Source organism: Mastomys coucha, unplaced genomic scaffold, assembly GCF_008632895.1.
Source record: "Mastomys coucha isolate ucsf_1 unplaced genomic scaffold, UCSF_Mcou_1 pScaffold19, whole genome shotgun sequence".
NCBI lineage: Eukaryota > Metazoa > Chordata > Mammalia > Rodentia > Muridae > Mastomys > Mastomys coucha.
In genome coordinates this window covers 12364210-12382299 of record NW_022196901.1, presented here as the reverse complement: position 1 = coordinate 12382299, position 18090 = coordinate 12364210, and the positions used below count along the sequence as shown (strand labels likewise).

The following is an 18090-nucleotide window of genomic DNA, read 5'->3' as shown; positions in this document are numbered from 1 at the left end:
GAAAGTTTTACTTGAGATGCATTGCTTGTGTGAAAATTAAAGATTCCTGTCAGACTAGGACAAAGGTTTTGCAAGGAAGGGTCTCAGCCCTTCTATTCTCTCACATTATAAGCATATATATACTTACATATCGGCTGTTGTTATATCCTATTTATAATTCCCACTTTACTTTCTCTTTAGAAAGTATCATGTGTGAATTTTGTCTGACATTAAATCTGGCTAAAATGTAAGGACTCTAGGCCTGGTGTTAGAGACAACATACTTAGCTCTAGAACTCTTATGAAGAAAAATGTGTCGTCTGACCAAAAAGCTGTGGGAATTCTTTCAAAATACTACTTTTATTATATTTAAACTACAAAACAAGCATTATTGAAAAATCTACTGGTAGCCACAAAAATCAAATTTATTTGAGATTATGTTTGAAATTTGAGACCCTCACATGCCTAGTTCAGGTTCTGATCTCTTTGGCCAATGTAAATAAAAACAACTGCTAGGGAAGGAAACTTGATAGAAGTGAATGCCCTCCTGCCCAACTCCTATGACAAATTTTGGAGAACACTGAATATCTGAGGAGAAAGCAAGACTTCTGGGTTAAAGATGGAGTCTTCCTAAACCTCATGCTTATAAAGAAGAGATACCTAGTCCAGGCCACACCTCTTTCTCTACTCCACAGCTGTGCTGGAGTGTCTCATAGACCTATGTGCTTTAATGTCTTCCTTCTCCCACATAACTGCTCCTTTCACAGGGTCAACTCTCAGACAATAGGCATTTCCTACTGCTATGCTTTACAGAAACTGCGATTTTTTTTTTTACTTCTCTAGTTTTCTTAGCTCCCATGCCAACTACTTCAACAAAGTGATTATGTGAGCATAGAAACTTAGAGCACTCTTTTGCTCCTTCAGCGTCTGCCATCCTGTGCAAACCACTCATGTATGTGACCTAGATTATAACCCCCTTCTGGACCCCTTGTCCTCTTGCTCTGTTCCAACTGCTTCCAAAGCCATTGCTCCAATGAAAGCAAGACCCAGCCTGTGCTGGGAACCAAGAGCCAGATGGTGTCGGTATGTTCCCCTAAATCCATCAGTCATCTTCACTTCCATTCTAAACAACGAGACCGAGTTCTGATAAATTACTGATACAGTCCTCATTACCTGGCATTGCAAACTGCTTTCCTTCTAGCATTCTGTCTCCCTTCATAGGCTACCAAATCCTGTCATGATCTTTGTTATTTTCTCTTGAATGCTCACTAGCATACTTCTAGAGTGCTATTCCTCCAGAGGATGTCTTGGCATTGCCTTTCCTGCATCTTTGTCCTGGTCTCCCTTGGCCCTCTCTGACCATCCTCTTGACCTTTCCACATAATATAACCCTCTTTTCACTTTTCTATCCAGAGACCTTGTGACTATTTGATATACTGACAGCCTTATCTATCTGGGGTCGGTCTTCTCTATTGCGATTATTTTATGTCCAAACACAGATTTTTGATTTTTGTTGTTGTTTTTCATATTTTGTAGATATTTTTCTACAATAGTGACTGAAAAGGATTTGCTTCAAGATAAATATTGGTGAATTAACAGATAAAAAGGGACAAGATGTCCTTGACATATGAAAATAAAATAGCATGAGTCTCATACAGCTTAAAAGCCAACTACAATGGTCTCCAAAGTTGTTTGCATGTGTCTGTGTTTGTGTGTGCATGTGTGTGTGTGTGTGTGTGTGTGTGTGTGCGTGTGCATGTGTGTGCTTTCATTCAGTTACAGTTTGTCTGTTTTCTTTTAGGTCATGGTTTTATTTTGTATTCTTGGTTTTGGAGGGTTTTATTAAGTTTTTGTTTTTGGAGAAAAATTTAAAGTTGGGTGAGTAGAATGGAAGATATGAAAGACTTGGGGGATGAGAAGATATAATCAAAATACACTTAAAATTAAAAATGGCTTTAAATAATAAAAATATAACAAAGAATTAAAATGAAATGCTTTCCTGGGCAGTTCAGTGGTTCTTAGACTGTGGTCACCTGCTCCCCCACTGTCCCTCATTTTTAACAGGGTTGGTGCTCTCACTTATAGTAACCTAGATCACAAAAATTATTGCAAATATTTAGCATCTCATCTATCTGTGAGTTCTGTATGTTCATTGCTACCTGATCAGTGTTTCCACTGGAAATACCTTCCAACTTGCTTTTAATTTTTCTGGGACTAGGCTAACCTCACTTTCAATGCTTATACTACCCAGCAATTATGCATTGACTGCTCAAATGGGAAGAACCATGTCCGAGTAGGTTTGGAAAACAAGCCAGGTGTCTAGCTTTTCTAGAACAATGTTCTTGTGGCTAGAATAGCATAGGTAGTTCTATTTAAAAAACTGACTTTTAAAATTAATTAGTATAATTTACTAATTATATGGAGTTCAAAAACTTTGTTGTAGGATAACATAGGCAGTCCTAGTGATGTGAGGGTTTAAGGCTACAGTGACATTCATAGGACAAAATAGAGTCACACATTAGATAGTGTGAAGACAGATCTTAAAATGCCACCTCCTGTGTTTGATGTGTCTCACATCCTTTCTTTTCCATGAAGAAGCAAAGATCCACAAAACATAAAGTACATCAACTTTTTCTCTGAAAGGCTGTATGCAATAGTAAACATGACTTCATTTTGCACTGTCTTTTAAAATGAAACTGGCCGTAGAACCTATCCTTGTCTGCCCTGCCCTGTGGAGTACATTTGGATTTTCACATGCATGTTTGTCACTCACCGCTTCCCAGTGGGGTAGAACCTAGAGCAAGAGTGGCCATCCCAGGCACAGTATGGATCCCTTGCCAGGCAGCAGTCCGCACAGGCTGTGCCATAAATATGGCATCGATGTAGAGAGACTTGGGAAAGCCCCTCATTGGAGCTCACGTACAACTGTTGCTATAAGAAGAATTGTGATGATTTATATCAGATGTAAAAGTTAAAAGACTTTGAGCAGGAACACATTATAATATTTAGCCACAAACCCATGGATTTCTTTAGAAACAGACTCAAAACAAGATGCAGAGAGAAGATAAAGCCAAAATAAATAGAATTTCCCTACATTTATATGCCTATAACATTACTACTTTCTGTTTAAAAAAAAAAACACTCTTAGTGTACCACATAGAACGGTAATGTTTAAACATTGGGGTCCATTGTTCTCTAAGATTTGACCTATTTATTGCAGATTTAAATTATGATGTTTTCTTTTTCCTCTGACTGCTGTCTCTTAGCAAATGACAAGGAAGCTTTCAGATCCAGCAGCATGTCAATTTTGAAATAAAAGGCAGTTTTGTTCAGAAGATAAAAGTTCTAGATAATCAGTAATATTTAAAGTGAAAACATTTGGATACTATCTTTGAAAGTAACACATTGCTTATTAAAACTATTTTTAGATGACTTAGAAAATGTACTTATTTGTTATGTGTAGGTTATTTGGGTTGGATGTGCATGTATGTGACACTCACACATCAGTGTATGCATCTGTGTTCTCACGCACTGGCTATCCCTCCCTATCACACTGTGCCATAATCCTTTGAGTAAGTTATTGCACCTGGAGTTGCAGTGAAAAGTTGCCACCCTCCTCTCCTTCTGTGGTACAGTGGTGCCATGGTAACCTCTTCCTGTCTAATAAGGCCATCTGACCAGCCCTAATATAAAGGTTTACATTTAAACATGATTCAAAATTTCTTCTTTGTCTAGCAATCTTTATTTCCCTAATATCATAAAAACTATTTTACCCCCTTCATTTGTAAGACATTGAGAAAATTTTTAAAAACACATTTCACTAATTATTTGAGAATTTTATGTACTGTATGAACTCATGTGTTATAGTATTCTTCTATGACATGAATGTCCCAGGGATAATAAAATGCTCAGAAGTGAATTGGCAATGAATATGGATTAATTACAACAGAACAGAAAAACATCAAAGAGCAAACTATCACTTTGTAAGTTTCAGTTCCAATCATGGAAATAATATCTCAGCTTATTGTGTCTAATATAACTAAGATATTCAAGTTTATTGAATTTTGAGAAATTGCCTGAAATTGATGGATTTCCATATATACGTTTAAATCTGAGAAAGCAACAGCATGTTCTGTGTTTTGTCAATTACCATTCACCTAGGAACACTGGACATAAATGGTCACCACTGGAACCTGTGGCAGAGATCTGTAATTCCAATTCCTTGGGCGGTTAAGTCAGAAGAGTGACAAGCTCAAGGCTTGCCTGGCTGCAGAGTGACTTCATAAAGTCACATCGGGCACTTACTGAGACTTTGCTACAAAATGAAAAGTTAAAAAAGAAGGCTGGGGATATAGCTCAGTGGTAGAACATGCATAGTGTGCAGGAGGCCTCTAAGTTCTATTCCAATAGTGTTTATTGCCTAACTAAATATGCATCTAAAGAAGAGAGTCAATTGACAGTGTCAGACTCATTAAAATATTTTAACAATCCTAGTTCATTTGAGAAATGGAAAAACATAGTTTTATTCTATGTACTTTAAGATTTTAGTAATGTCAGTATTTTTGCAGTTGGGTACAAAGAGTAAATTGAAAGAAACAAAAGTACAAGATGTATTATTAAATAGTTTGAGTACTAGGAAAGGTAACAATTTCATAACTAAACAGGTATAACATTCTCTTCACAAATTGTAGTCTCCCCACTTCAGAAAATAATAAAGTATTTAGTGAAGCCAAAGATGTTCAGAAAACCAAGACATTACCCTAGCTGTGACATTCACTGACTCACCGAAATGTTTTAAACCATCTGCAGTATAAGATGTGGAAGACAAACATAACAAATGGCCTATGAAGACACTGAGACATATATTTTATATACGGCTCCAGTGCCACACAAATGACTGTGAAGACTTTGGATCTTGCTTCTATATGTGTCTTTCCATTAAGTCATCCTAAACAAAAAGCTTCCCTGCTGGCTTCAAAGACAGTTCTGACATAAGATCAGCTCCATAGGACATTAGCAAAATGACAAATGACTTCTTGTTACTTGGAAAATGTTTGTCATGCACCATGCAAACATTTTTACAGATGAGATCTTTAACTCCATTATGCCATATTTATTTGTTCTCATAAAACTCAGTCAAGTGGAAAGATCAGAAGTCTGACTATGAGTACCACATCATGTCTAGTATGTTGGCTATGGCAAAGAGCACTGCAATTTTAAAGTCAGTTGTTCAAACATCTAACATCTTTAGTCTCTGTTCCAATAAAAATAGAACCCAAGGTTCTTAGAGACAGCACTAGCTAGTGCCATTTTATTCTAGGCAATTTATATACATCATTTGTGAGAAAGGCATTGCTTTCTAGATGTAGAAACTTAGGTCAGAGAAGTTAAACAACTTCCCTGTAATTTATAGTCAAGTTGAGATTAAAGTACACTCAAAGATGACTCATTCTGACTGTAGGGAGGTAGCTCTGGAGGCTTTGAGAATTGCAGCAGGGTGTATCACAGACATGAAAAATTAGAATTGCCAGCTCCTGTTTGTGATCATTGAATATTTGTATGTTTAAGAAACTTAGATTAACTTAATTCTTGTAAATCACCGTCATTCAGTCCTTTTCTAAATCCACATCCTTTAGATAGGGTACAGTAAGGGTTTTGTAGACATACATAAATCATAGGAAATAACATTGCATGATTCTCTCAAAGATATAACACTGGCAGGAAATCAAAAGTGGGTGGATTATTCGTTCTATTCCTTGAGGATGTCTTAACATTATAGTAGCCCAAATATTATGCTCACTCCTTTTAGAATATTAATTTTCATTAGAGTGGACACACCATCATAGTTGAGGATATAGCATATATAAAAAGCTGAATTGCCTTTCATATATATGGTTTGCTTTCATTAGCTTTGATGGAAAACATTCAATTTTCACTAAGAGTGAGATAGATCTATGTCAAATCAGAGAGGATTCTGGATTATTTGTCAATAGAAAAACTAGTCTTTCAGAAACTAAAAGCATACTTACCTTTTTCGATGAAATCTTCATTGTCGTTATGGGAACATGATTCTAAAAGATTAGAAAAAGCACATTACTTGCTCATTTGATCTTTAGATGCAGTTTTGCATGTAAAATTTTATTTGTATAAAAACTAAGCCAGGCAGTGGTGGTGGCTTTAATCCCAGCACTTGGGAGGCAGAGGCAGGTGGATTTCTTAGTTCAAGACCAACCTGGTCTACAAAATGAGTTCCAGGACAGCCAGAGCTACACAGAGAAACCCTGTCTCAAAAAAAAAAAAAAATTCAAAAGTCGTAGTTTTTTTTTTTTTTAAGTGCATATACTCTGTAACATGTATTGCTTTTTGGGACTACAGATAGACTCATATAATATGTGTCTAAATTTAAAGGAAGTACAATTATCATGCACTCATTACAATGAACATTAAATGAAGTATTTGGAACATTGACTTGAGCATTGGATCTGTATACAGAAGGAAGCAGGGATAGCGAAAGCTCTGCCCGAGACGTTCCTATTCCCCTCTCAAGAGTTGTTTAGGAAAGCCCCAGTATGCTGAACCATGCTATAGAGCTCTGGTTGGTAAGAGCAAAGACATGTATAGTTATAGGGGTCTTTTTGTGAAATGATTCACTGCAATGCTAATCCTTCTAGGAAACAATTTGTAACTTTACTTCCTATATATATCATCAATTAATTTTAAACTTAAAGTGAAATTTCTGATATTGTGATGCAGATCTATGATTAATTCAAGAAGGATGAAGTTCCCAAATCCAATTATTCCCACCATTCTAATTCCTTTGTGTTGCATATATTTGTAATGATTTAAAATGGACAATGTTGATATCGCTAATTTTCAGTTGCCATGATTTATATTATCCTTCATTAGCATACTCACATACACATGTGCAATAGATGTGACTACTTACAGTCACTGAATCAACTGTTAAACTTATATCTCACTTCAATTTCAGCTTAAAGAAACTAGACACCTTCAGAAGCATAAATATAGGATGAAAGAGGACGTTACAGTTCTGTGCTGTGTAATAACTCCTCCTGTCCTTTTGAAAAGCTACACTGATATTTCTGCAATATGTCCATATAACACTTAACTAAGGATATTTTCTACTTAAACATATTTTATCCTTATATAACCATTATACCAGGCACACCCAATGATTTTTTTTACCTTGCCTCAAAAATATGACACAAACACATGCTAAAGACAGTTACTGCAGTTGCCAATAGTTGCTTTTGACTCTGCTATATCAACAACCACACAGACATCAGAAGGAAGCTCAAACACCTTTTCAAATGATGTCCCACACATGAATTGTGATTGTGTACTTTCACTGGGAGTTTCTTTTTCTTGATGATAACAACAGAGCAAATCATGTAACAGTCCATACATAGTTCTCACCTGATCAGAAAAACTCAAAAGTCTTTATGGATTTTTCACAATATAGATGTTTAGACATGGGTCAAACTCACTGCATTAAACATTTCTGATAACCAAAACTGATACTTCAGTATTAAAAATGAAGTGTTTGCATTATATAACTTTATATTATCTTCAGGAAACACCAACTTGTTCCTAGTTGGTTGCAATGAAAAAAGATACTATGTAATACAATTTTAGTTAATGCAGTGAAACATTCTATTTCTTTACAAATCAGAGCATTCAAAACTTGCTCCAATAGATACAGTCAATATTTATTTTAGTATGATGGTCACAAAGAAGCTAGTACAATTTAGAATCAAATATTAAAAATTATAAACATAATAATACACTGGACAGTAGTTGGAGAATCTCCAACTGATAATGGACTCCATTCATTATTATATTCTGCAATTTTAAAATTTAATTGCAAAAATCTACCAGTGTTGTTTCTTAAGCAATTAGATGCTTATGAAACCAATAGCTTCAGTAAGCACAATAATGATCTTAATGAGACGATCTGTTTTGAGTCAAGTCAGCTAAACAAAACATTAGTGGGTGAGAGATTGTCTACTTCTGGGACTTCTGAGGGACTACTGAGTAAAATCTTCAGTCAGAGCATGCTTGGATTTGTAAAGAAATAGAATGTTTCACTGCATTAACTAAAATTGTATTATATAGTATACAATTAAGAGGATCCCATGTCTCCTAATTGGCACAGCTGTAAAGAATGGTCTATGAAAGCCTGGATGGCTAAGGTTTCTTTACAATTCTTTTGCTGTGTTTTCTCCAAGTTTCCAGATAAAGAGCATTATAAAGGTCATGCTAGGAAGGAAACAGCTAGGTCCGACCAGCCCGGATTGTTTCTGAGAGTTCCCAGATACCTGAAGAACAGGCAGCAGAGCACGGTGGTGGCCCCAGGCTGTAATTTCAGCACTTGGGAAATTAAGTAGGCAGATAAGAAGCTGGAAGAGGTCAGCCTCTCCTCAGAGGGATTGTCTAAGTTATGAAGTAGAAAGGGGGTATCTGGGCCAGTGTCATGAATGGCAAAGATCTTAATGAAGTGAAATTCTACAGTGTACACTTTGTGCTGTTTTTTGTTTCTGTTTCCTTTTTAACATCCCAAGCTTCAAGGAGTACAATACAGTGGAATCTAAAATATGGACCAGGGCTAGAGAGATGGCTCAGCAGTTAAAAGCACCAACTGCTCTTCCCAAGGTCCTGAGTTCAATTCCCGGCAACCCCATGGTGGCTCACAATCATCCGTAATGGGATCTGATGCCCTCTTCTGGTGTGTCTGAAGAATGCAATAGTGTACTCATACACATAAAATAAATAAATCTTTAAAAAAAGAAAAAAGAAAAAAGTATGGATGAAACATAAGGCTTTAAGCACTAAGAAGGGACATTTGCTTTATTTAACCAGTGTGGTATTTGAGAGACGAGCAACCAAACAACAGCAGCTTCTCTGGAAATGACTGGTGGTGAAACTATGAGGAAGCTTATCTATAATCACTAATGTGAAGGCACCCGGGTTACAGTGGCATGTGAAGGGAATGATAAAGCCTCCTTCATTATAGACTCCCGTTGACCTTGGCCAGACAGACTCATTTCTTAAAAAATAGTGATGACCAAATCTCTTTGAGTTGTGATGATAGCTGGTAAAAAATGTCAGCCTTTTATGTTGAGATAACTTGAAGTATAAGAAAATACTTCAAGAAAATATCTCTTCTTTATTTCTCCTTTTATCTGGTGCTTTCCTAGTCTTAAAATTTACTGCATTTGCTTATTTAATCTTTTATTAGCTATTTTTATTGGCTAAAGTAAAGGAATGATGTCATCATGCATGTGATGAGATAAACAGTAGAAAGGACCAAACCTTAAAGACTTCCAGCTCCTCCAGAATGAGCTCCCCACTGGCAGAGCTATTGGTAGGAAGGACAACGACCTTCTGCACAGTGCCCCGATCTAGATAGGAGAGGTGGGAGATGCAGAAGAACATTACCTTCAGACCCAGGATATTGTTAATACAAGACCCCATCCTCAAACACATTAAACATTTATAACATGCTGTATTTCTGTCTAATCCCCTATATTTAAATTGAGAAAATATACAACTCAAAGAAAAATATGGAATCTTATGTTTTGCTTAGTGTTGATTCGTAGCTAATGAGAAACATGTCTTTATAAACATCATCCACATGTCTTAAATCAAAAGTTGTCAGTCAGGAATCCATACTCACATATTTATGTGTACATGTGTGTGTGTGTGTGTGTGTGTGTGTGTGTGTGTGTGTGTGTATTTGCATGCACACAAAAACACACAATTATACATAAATCTGTAAAGGAAGTTGTGTGCCAAGTATATATTCTATATATTCTTGAAATAAAATAGCAAGCTTTAAATTTTGATATTAAAAACATTCCTACTTCCCTAAGCTAGCATTATAAATTGATAGTCCCCTTATTTTGTTAACATTTATTCTCCTTTTGGTTTTCTTATCTGAGGAAGTCCTAGTACAAATGCTTGGCTATCAAGATAGCATAAAGTCACTAGACCTGGACAACAAACAATGATTATCAGTTTATACAAGGTAAAATCTTACTCAATTACAATATACAGTTGACATGAAAAAATAATTGTGGTTTATTTTTGGTAAAAAAAAATGTTATGAAATAATCATACTGATATGATTTTACTTATCATTTGACAGTATTTCTTAGAGTATTCTTAAGATATAAAAGAAATTTTGAAATTACATGGCCCAAAGTAATGTACAGGAAAATTTGCTTATATACCATAGGCATATTGAATAATAATGATACTTACAGAAAATGGTATCTAAGCTGAGATGTATAATTCAGATTACTTTATAAAGTCATACAGACACTTTTATGCATATGATTATTTTACTTTATCAGTTACATGAATTTTAGATCTAAGAAAACTAGTTGAGATTTAATAATGAGAACATGAAAAAAACTGAAAGTAATTTGGTAAAGAAAAATGTGAGTACAAATTAAAATAAGTTACTCTTAAAATAATTCATAAGATGGTTCATAAATATTAAGTTACAAATATTCTCAGCTGTAACTATGAACTTATAATTTACAATTATCCACCATTCTCAACAGATAAGACCGCTTTTTACAAATATAGTTGAGAAATGTTTACAAGAAGAGTTAGCTAGAAGCAAACGGTGAAGAATTTTTAATACTACAAGTCTTAAACCTTGACATCTAAAATTGATTTCAATCTGTAAGTTACTTTAGTGTAAAAACTTTTATTTATGTTCACGATTCATATTTCACGAACCTCATCAAAAGATTCACAAAAGTTCTTATTTTAAAAGTCATAGTACAAACTGATAGAATGGCTTAAGAAGAAAGAACACTACTAAAAGATAGCTAAAACAGTAAGACCCGGTATTTCCTGGAACAAACTCTAGACTTAGAAGGGCGCAGCACATGAACGTGTGACTTCAGAAGTGCTCACAGTTATTCTGTGAGTGCAATGCACTGTGTAAAGCCAACCAAAAATTGAGGATGATTCCAAAACATTGAGTATGCCTTGTGGGACTTACAAACTCACATGATTTTGCTCCTCAGAGCAGCTCCATTAGAATCAGCCCAGGTGATGAATTAAGGAACCTCTCAGAGATGCTATACAAATATGTTGTAATGGAAAATGGATGAATGTGGCCACAGATGTTCCTCATTTTCAAAGGACTACCCATCAAAATGATCAGGGGAGACATCCAGAGGAACCACATATAACCAAAAGTCCTAATCAGAAAATTACGAGAGTATGACATCTTAGAAAAAGATGTGTACTTGCTTTACCCCACGTGTGTGTGTGTGTGTGTGTGTGTGTGTGTGTGTGTGTGTGCACTTTGATTTCTGTGTATACATGCTTAAGTAGATGCTCCTTTTGTATATGTGACTCAATGGTCTTCAAGGGCTTAGAAAAAGGGCAATAGTGAGAGTATCAAATTTGATTGACATTATGTATGATAAATGTCATAACCTTTTCTGGCTCCTTACTTTAGTGTAAGGACTATTAGCATTCTAGCCTTCTCCATGGCTGTGGAGACTTCCTCTGAAAAAGTTTATCTTGTTTGCAGTGTCTCTCAAAGACATAATACAGATGTGAAAGGTTCAAATAGTTAGGTTGCTTTAGCCATTCCATAATGTATATATGTATCAAATGACTGCACATTTACAAAACAAGTGAACAATAGCTACTTTTCAATATAAAAGACAAATAATTGCATGTATTCAGATGAGTCAGAAGCCTCTTGTTATTTTCTAATATGTTAATAATGTACTATGAAAGCAATTTTTTTTATGAATCATGTCTCTTTTAAAAGGTTCTTGGTAGAGATACTCTATTTATCCATAATATGAAAAACTATAAAAAGTGGCTCATAAAATATGGTGAAGAACATGTATTTGACTCATTCAAAACAAAATGTAGATTATCATATGTCTTTTAGTTTTCTTATTTTAGATTTTTAAAAATTTATCTGGTACTGGTGAGTGTGCAGAAAATATATTTACAGTATCTCAGGCTGTATAGTTCATGTTAAAATAAAGTAAATTTTGGTTATCTGCCACCCACTTAAACTCATTGATTCAGTAGAAAATTATCAAAGGCCTCTAGAGAGTAAGACTCTAAAGATAAAAAGATAAATAGACTCAAGTGTCCATGGTCTAAAATGTATGGGTTTTAAGTTGAGTGTTCACATTAAAATGTTAGGCATTGTGAGATATACATTCCAGAATGGCCATAAAGTTCCCCAGTACTGACATCCACATAAAGCCGTTTCTGTATCATTCCCTTTGAAGAAAATATGGTTATCAGATATCTTCCTTTTAGGGGTTCTAAGAATGGCTTTCTTTGAAAGTATTCACCATTACAAAACCATGCTTTTTCCTTTGGAGAAGGCATCCTTGTGCCCACAATAGAGTGACAGCGATGCAGTCTCTCACTTTCTTCTCCGACTTCACTTGGCTTGTGTGTGCACAGCCAATACTTTCACAGTGAGCGCCTGTTACTATGACTCATAGCAAACCATTTTTCCCCCTTACACTAATATCAACAAGCAGGTTTTGGAAAGAACGTGTCTTCCCTTCTCAGTCTACATAGTAAAGGATGTCTCTGTATTCACCAGCTCCAAGGAGTTCTCCCACAACAGCATCCTTGCCTCTGCTCACACAGGAGTAAGCCAATAAACAAGTCAGGGCATGGGACTGGGCCACAGCATGAGTCTCCTTCATCCCAGGATTAAATACTTCCACATAGCCTTGCTAGAGTCATTCCAGCTACTGTTCACAGAAACCCCCTCAGAGAGTTAGCCCCACAGAAGGCAGAGTTGGAAGATGCTACAGTGAAGTTCTGCTGTCTAAATTCCCAAATGGAAGTGTTTTGCTATGTTAATTAGCCTGGGCAAGGTATGTGGCCATTTTGGTTGAGTTTTTACTAAGGAACAATAATATAGAAATCATGTAAAATAATATGTAAATAAAATAATATGTAAATCATATAGAGTATCCTCAGAAAGTGAAACCACTTTACCTCTATTTGACCTACCAAACTGTGGATATATTGAATTATCTGTCTTTTAATGAACCTAGCTTCTTCATCTCGACTATATAGATAATAGATCCCTGAACAGATTAAAGCACTCATGATATGTATGGTTAACCTAGACCAACTTTAGAGGTGATTTCCATAATGCAAATTTACATGCAAAGATAACAAAAGAATCATTGGTATACAGTGATTATTTAATTTCCTTTCATTTATTCAATATACAGAGGAACTTCCCTAAGTAAGCATTCTCTCTGATTCTTTACTTTTATACTATCTAGATTGCTTTGAAATTGTAATACAAGGGATCACAGCAATAATCCTTACAACATTCTTCTGTCTTATCCAGTCTGCATGCATTACACAGTAGGTGTTGGCTGTCTCAAGCAAGTGATGATGCATAGCTCATTACTCAGCAGGTCACCAGAGTCGTCACTGGTATTTATCCCCTGCCTGCATTTTCACTGAAGTCCTTAGGTTTCCCTGGAAACAAGCTGTGCCTGCCATTAGATTGGAGAAACTCTGCCTCCTTAATCAGGTCTAGCCCCTCCCCTCTCAGTGGTTGCTAACTCCTGAAAGAATTCCAGACAAGCTGCCTTCCTCCTTGTGTGACCCAGTCACGTAGACACCTATGCTTAGGGAAGTCACAAGGCTGATTTAGTTCCCTTTATCACCTCCTTAAAAGCCTTATTTTTTTTTAGGAAGGGACACTGTATTTTATTTTATGTTATACCCTACAAATGATGCACAAAGTTGTGATTATGAGGGCTTACTAATGAGTGACTATTCACATCAGGTAAGATGCTGTGTTGTTCCCTTTTGAAAAGACAAACACATAATCCCAAATGGCACACTAATCTCTCCCTTTTCCATTTTTTTACCTCAATGAATCATGGTAGAATTGTCATGCAAGGTCTAGTATTTGTTTTAAAAGTCAAACATTGGAAATGAATACACTACTGTGTTAGATGTCCACACTCCCTTATCATTTTCAGAGTCATGTCATTTATGGAAGGACAAAAATGGCAAAGCTATAAAATCTCAGGCAAAAAGACACTTTATGGACATCAAGGAAGTATGACTAAGCTCCCTCCGTCAGCGTTTTCAAAACTGGATCTAATTAAGTGGCTGCCCTTTTGAAAGTCAGTTTAGATATTTATTCCAAGTGGAAGTCATTTTCCTGCTTGATCACCAACCCACTGCTGCTGTATTCTTTTGTTGCTACTTCTATAATGTGAAAATAAAAAAGGGGAATCCAGTGTCCTTGTCACAGTCCTGATAGACGATGGATGGTAGAACTGTTCACATTCTCATCAGCCCCAGTCACAGGTGCTGACCCTACTCCATCCTTGAACATCAGTAGCATCTTAAGTGTCTCCTTTTAAGGGGAAACACTTGAGCTAGCAGCAGCCATCAAAGCTAACTTGTCAGTCTTTTCCAGAGTTTGTTGACATGGGAGTCTTTCGGGTTATATAATGGTGTGTGTATGTGTGTACCTAAATTAAAAAAGATTTCCTTGGGGAAGAACTTTCAGAAAGTTGAAACTCCTCTCTGCATTATAAATAAACAGAGAGCATAGAATTAATTGATTTTCAGTTTCACTTGCTGATAGCATTTAATTTTATTTGGCTGCTTAGCACCTCTAGTCATGTTCAATTATACAACATTTCAAACACATAGCCTTCAGATCACCTTAGCCAAAGTCACCTACAGAGTTTACTAAAAATACAGATGATGTTTCCCATGCTAAATTACATAAGGCATTTTTAGAAGTACTACATATGTATAAACTTTACAGAGAAACATACGCCTGTTCAAGTGGTTGAGACTCTCAAGTGACAAATAGTATAATTGTCATAAATGTATTTAACTATTTTGTAGTTGCTTATATTCATCATAAGTAGAACTACCAAATTATTTCTAATCTATGTTTGTGGAACTTTATTTTCATTTTGTATACATTAGGCAATATAACACATTTGCCACTAGTGTATGAAGTATCTCATGTACAATGCAATAAAAATTATGTAAAACTTCTATGAAAAATTATAATCAGTAAATTTTACTTAAAATTCAAGCATATGATTATGACATTTCACAAGAATATCCAATCTGTAATAGTACTCTTATTGGTTAAAACTGGAGTGGATATGGCAATAAGGAGAGAGGAATTTCAAATACTTTTGAAAGAAATAATAGGAGAATTTTTCTTGAGGGCACTTATGATCAATAGCCACAAGGAGTCAAGGAAGCTAGAAAAGTTTCCTACAGGGAACATTATAAGGATGGGTAAACCATATGGGAAACACTTTTTAATGTCATTAATTGATTGTGTTCATGTATTAGTGCTCAGTTGCACATGCACTTGCCATGGTGTAAGTGAGGAGATCAGAGGATAACTTGTAGAAGTACATTTTCTCTGATTCTCATGTGATTTATATTAATCAAACTTGGGTTTCTTAGCTTGGATAGAACATGCATTTTCCTGTTGAACCATCTTTCCTGGCCCAGAGGCAATTCTATCATCATCATCATCATCATCATCATCATCATCATCATCATCATCATCATCATCATCATCATCATCATTAATCATAGGGCACAGGATCCCAATATGCTGATCCTCAGAAGCACTGTTCACCCGGCTTGGAGACAGTTTCCCAAAATGAGGTTCTGAGAGTGAAAGCATAGCATAGAGCAGACATTGGAATTTGGAGCACCAGAAGACAGTGCAGCTGGACAAGACTTGTGCAGGACAAGGTGATGGGTACCTTCACTGTGAACTGAGTAGAGAGGATATATGGGAGGTTCTGTAGTTGTGGGGAGGGAAGAAGGGCAGCCATGTTTTTGAATGTCAAAATGTTAGCCTCCCCCAGATTAACACATTATTAACACATTGATAAATTTCTGGTCTCCCCAAAAGACTGAGATTTCAGTTGACCATATTTAAAAGCAAGACCTTGTTTAGGTCTAACCTAAAAACAAAACAAAACCCCAAACAAATAAACAAAAAGCCCAGTAACCTGGATCAATAAGGCAGAGTGAGCCTTTCTTTGCCAGCTGACTGCTGTGCCTGATAGTTCCCCTGGGATTTTCCCAGACTTTTAAGACTTTAACTGCCAGAAAAGAAAAGTTAGACTGAGATGGTTAGATGGTAACAATGTGATTTGAAATAAGGGATGGTAAACTGTAATTTATTTTTCTTCTATTGTGAACATGTTTTTACAATAAGCCTTTACAACTTAATACAAGCAGACAAACAAACAAACAAAAAGGAGATTGAATGAAGTAAAACTATAGAGTGAAATCAGACCACGTTTTAAAGTACACAGTTTGTACAACCCCAGGAGAGGAGTGGCTTAAGGTTCCCTGCTAATTAAGGACACCACAGCTGTGTTTCCCCAACAGCAGTTGTTGGAAGGCATGCTTCCAAGAACTTTGATCAGTGATGAGCACAGCTCTGCTCTGTAGTTTGCAGCAAGCATCCAATGGAGAAAAAGCTGCTTGCCTAGTAGCTCAGTTAGCAGCACATCTTGAACTGCTGGTTAGTAAGTCATGTTCATGTAGTCCAAAATTGTGGTCTAAAAATTTCCTTTATCTAGAAAATACAGATATTACATTTTCCCAACACATCTAACAGGCTGCTCAAGCTCAAAGGAGACGAGTTGTTTGAGCCTTCCTTGTAATCTCTAGAAAGGGTATTATATAAATGAACTTTCTTTTCCTGGTCTCTCCTTATTACTAGTCTCTCCACCTGTTACAACATCCACTCTTCTTATAAAACAGTGCTTTGTTCTTTAATTTCTAAACTGCCAAAATCAGCTCCAGCTGTCATCTGTTACTAAAATTATTTTCCATTTTTTCTTTTATCACCCTCTTATTTCTTTCCTTTCTTTTCTTTGCTCTCTTTTCCTTTCTTGCCATTCCTTTTGTTTTCATGTCTTTGCCCTTGCTTTCTCGATTCCCTTGTCTGGTGGCAAGCATCCATTACTCTAGCTTGGCCAGGAAGAGGAGACAGGTGAATCTTTGAAGCTCATTGGTCTACCATGTTAGCTATCTGGTGATTTTTGAGCTCAGGGAAAGAATATATCTCAAATAAAATTATGGAAGTGTGATAGAGTACAACACAGGACATCTATGTGTTGTGCAAAAACAAATACTTGACACACATATGTACACATTTAAAAATAGCTTCAAATTTCAAACAAACATACTCTCTACAAATAATGCCAGTGTATTGTGTAAGGTTCTTCTGGTCCTATTCAGGATGCAGCAACAAATTTCTAAACACAGAACTGAGCTCAGCCTCTCTAGTAGATTCTATATATTACTCAGGGAAAGAACTTCTCTTCTGAAATTAATGAATTGTATAGTCATTATTGAGCCTCTTTCCAGCACTAGTTTAATTATAAGATGCACTCATCTGCATTAGCTTCAAAGTTCAAATTATTTGCACAAAATGGATTAAAACAACCTTATTTTTGGATTTACAGATAAGAAAGCGCTTGTTCACCTGTGGTTACATCCAGACCCACCATTAACTTCCCCTTGCTGGCCTTTCCCTACTATCTGTTTACTTTTATGTACAAATGAAGTGGTTATCCCATCCTCCATGCCACTGGTATATAAGAAGATAGTATAATGTGAGAACTAGCATACAACAAGTACATGCAAACATAATGATCTTGTCCACTGCATCTTCCTGCCTGCCCCTGTCTTTTCTGAAGGTCACCGTGAGATCACTTCTTGTGATTCTATGCTTTGTGACCAATCTTCACTCTTATTAGAAAATACTCTTAATTTTCTAACTCATCCATAGAATTCTCACAGTTATGTCTTCACAATTATAATTCCAAGTTGGGCCTCAGCACTGTCAGAAATTCATCTACCACATACTTTGCTAATGAGGCTCCTATCTCTATCTGTAGCACAACACTCTCTGCTGAAGTGTGTCTGTAGTAACACCCTCTTTGACTTATCCATCTGCATAGTCCTCCAAAAGCTCAACCCAAAGTGAGGCAGACTTCAGCTTTAATTCAATACTGCTTCTGAAGATAACCACAGT

General features: G+C 36.1%; 1 protein-coding gene across 1 annotated transcript in view; it reads right to left on the bottom strand.

Moving 5' to 3' along the window:
- Sema3c (semaphorin 3C) overlaps positions 1-18090 on the bottom strand; it is a 153929-nt gene that overhangs the window by 9556 nt on the left and 126283 nt on the right. Inside the window, exons 13-15 of the mRNA XM_031380038.1 lie at positions 9312-9400; positions 6008-6049; positions 2752-2909 (exon numbers count right to left, since the gene is read on the bottom strand). Coding sequence (XP_031235898.1) covers positions 2752-2909; positions 6008-6049; positions 9312-9400 — 289 coding nt within the window. The remainder of the gene's footprint in view (positions 1-2751; positions 2910-6007; positions 6050-9311; positions 9401-18090) is intronic.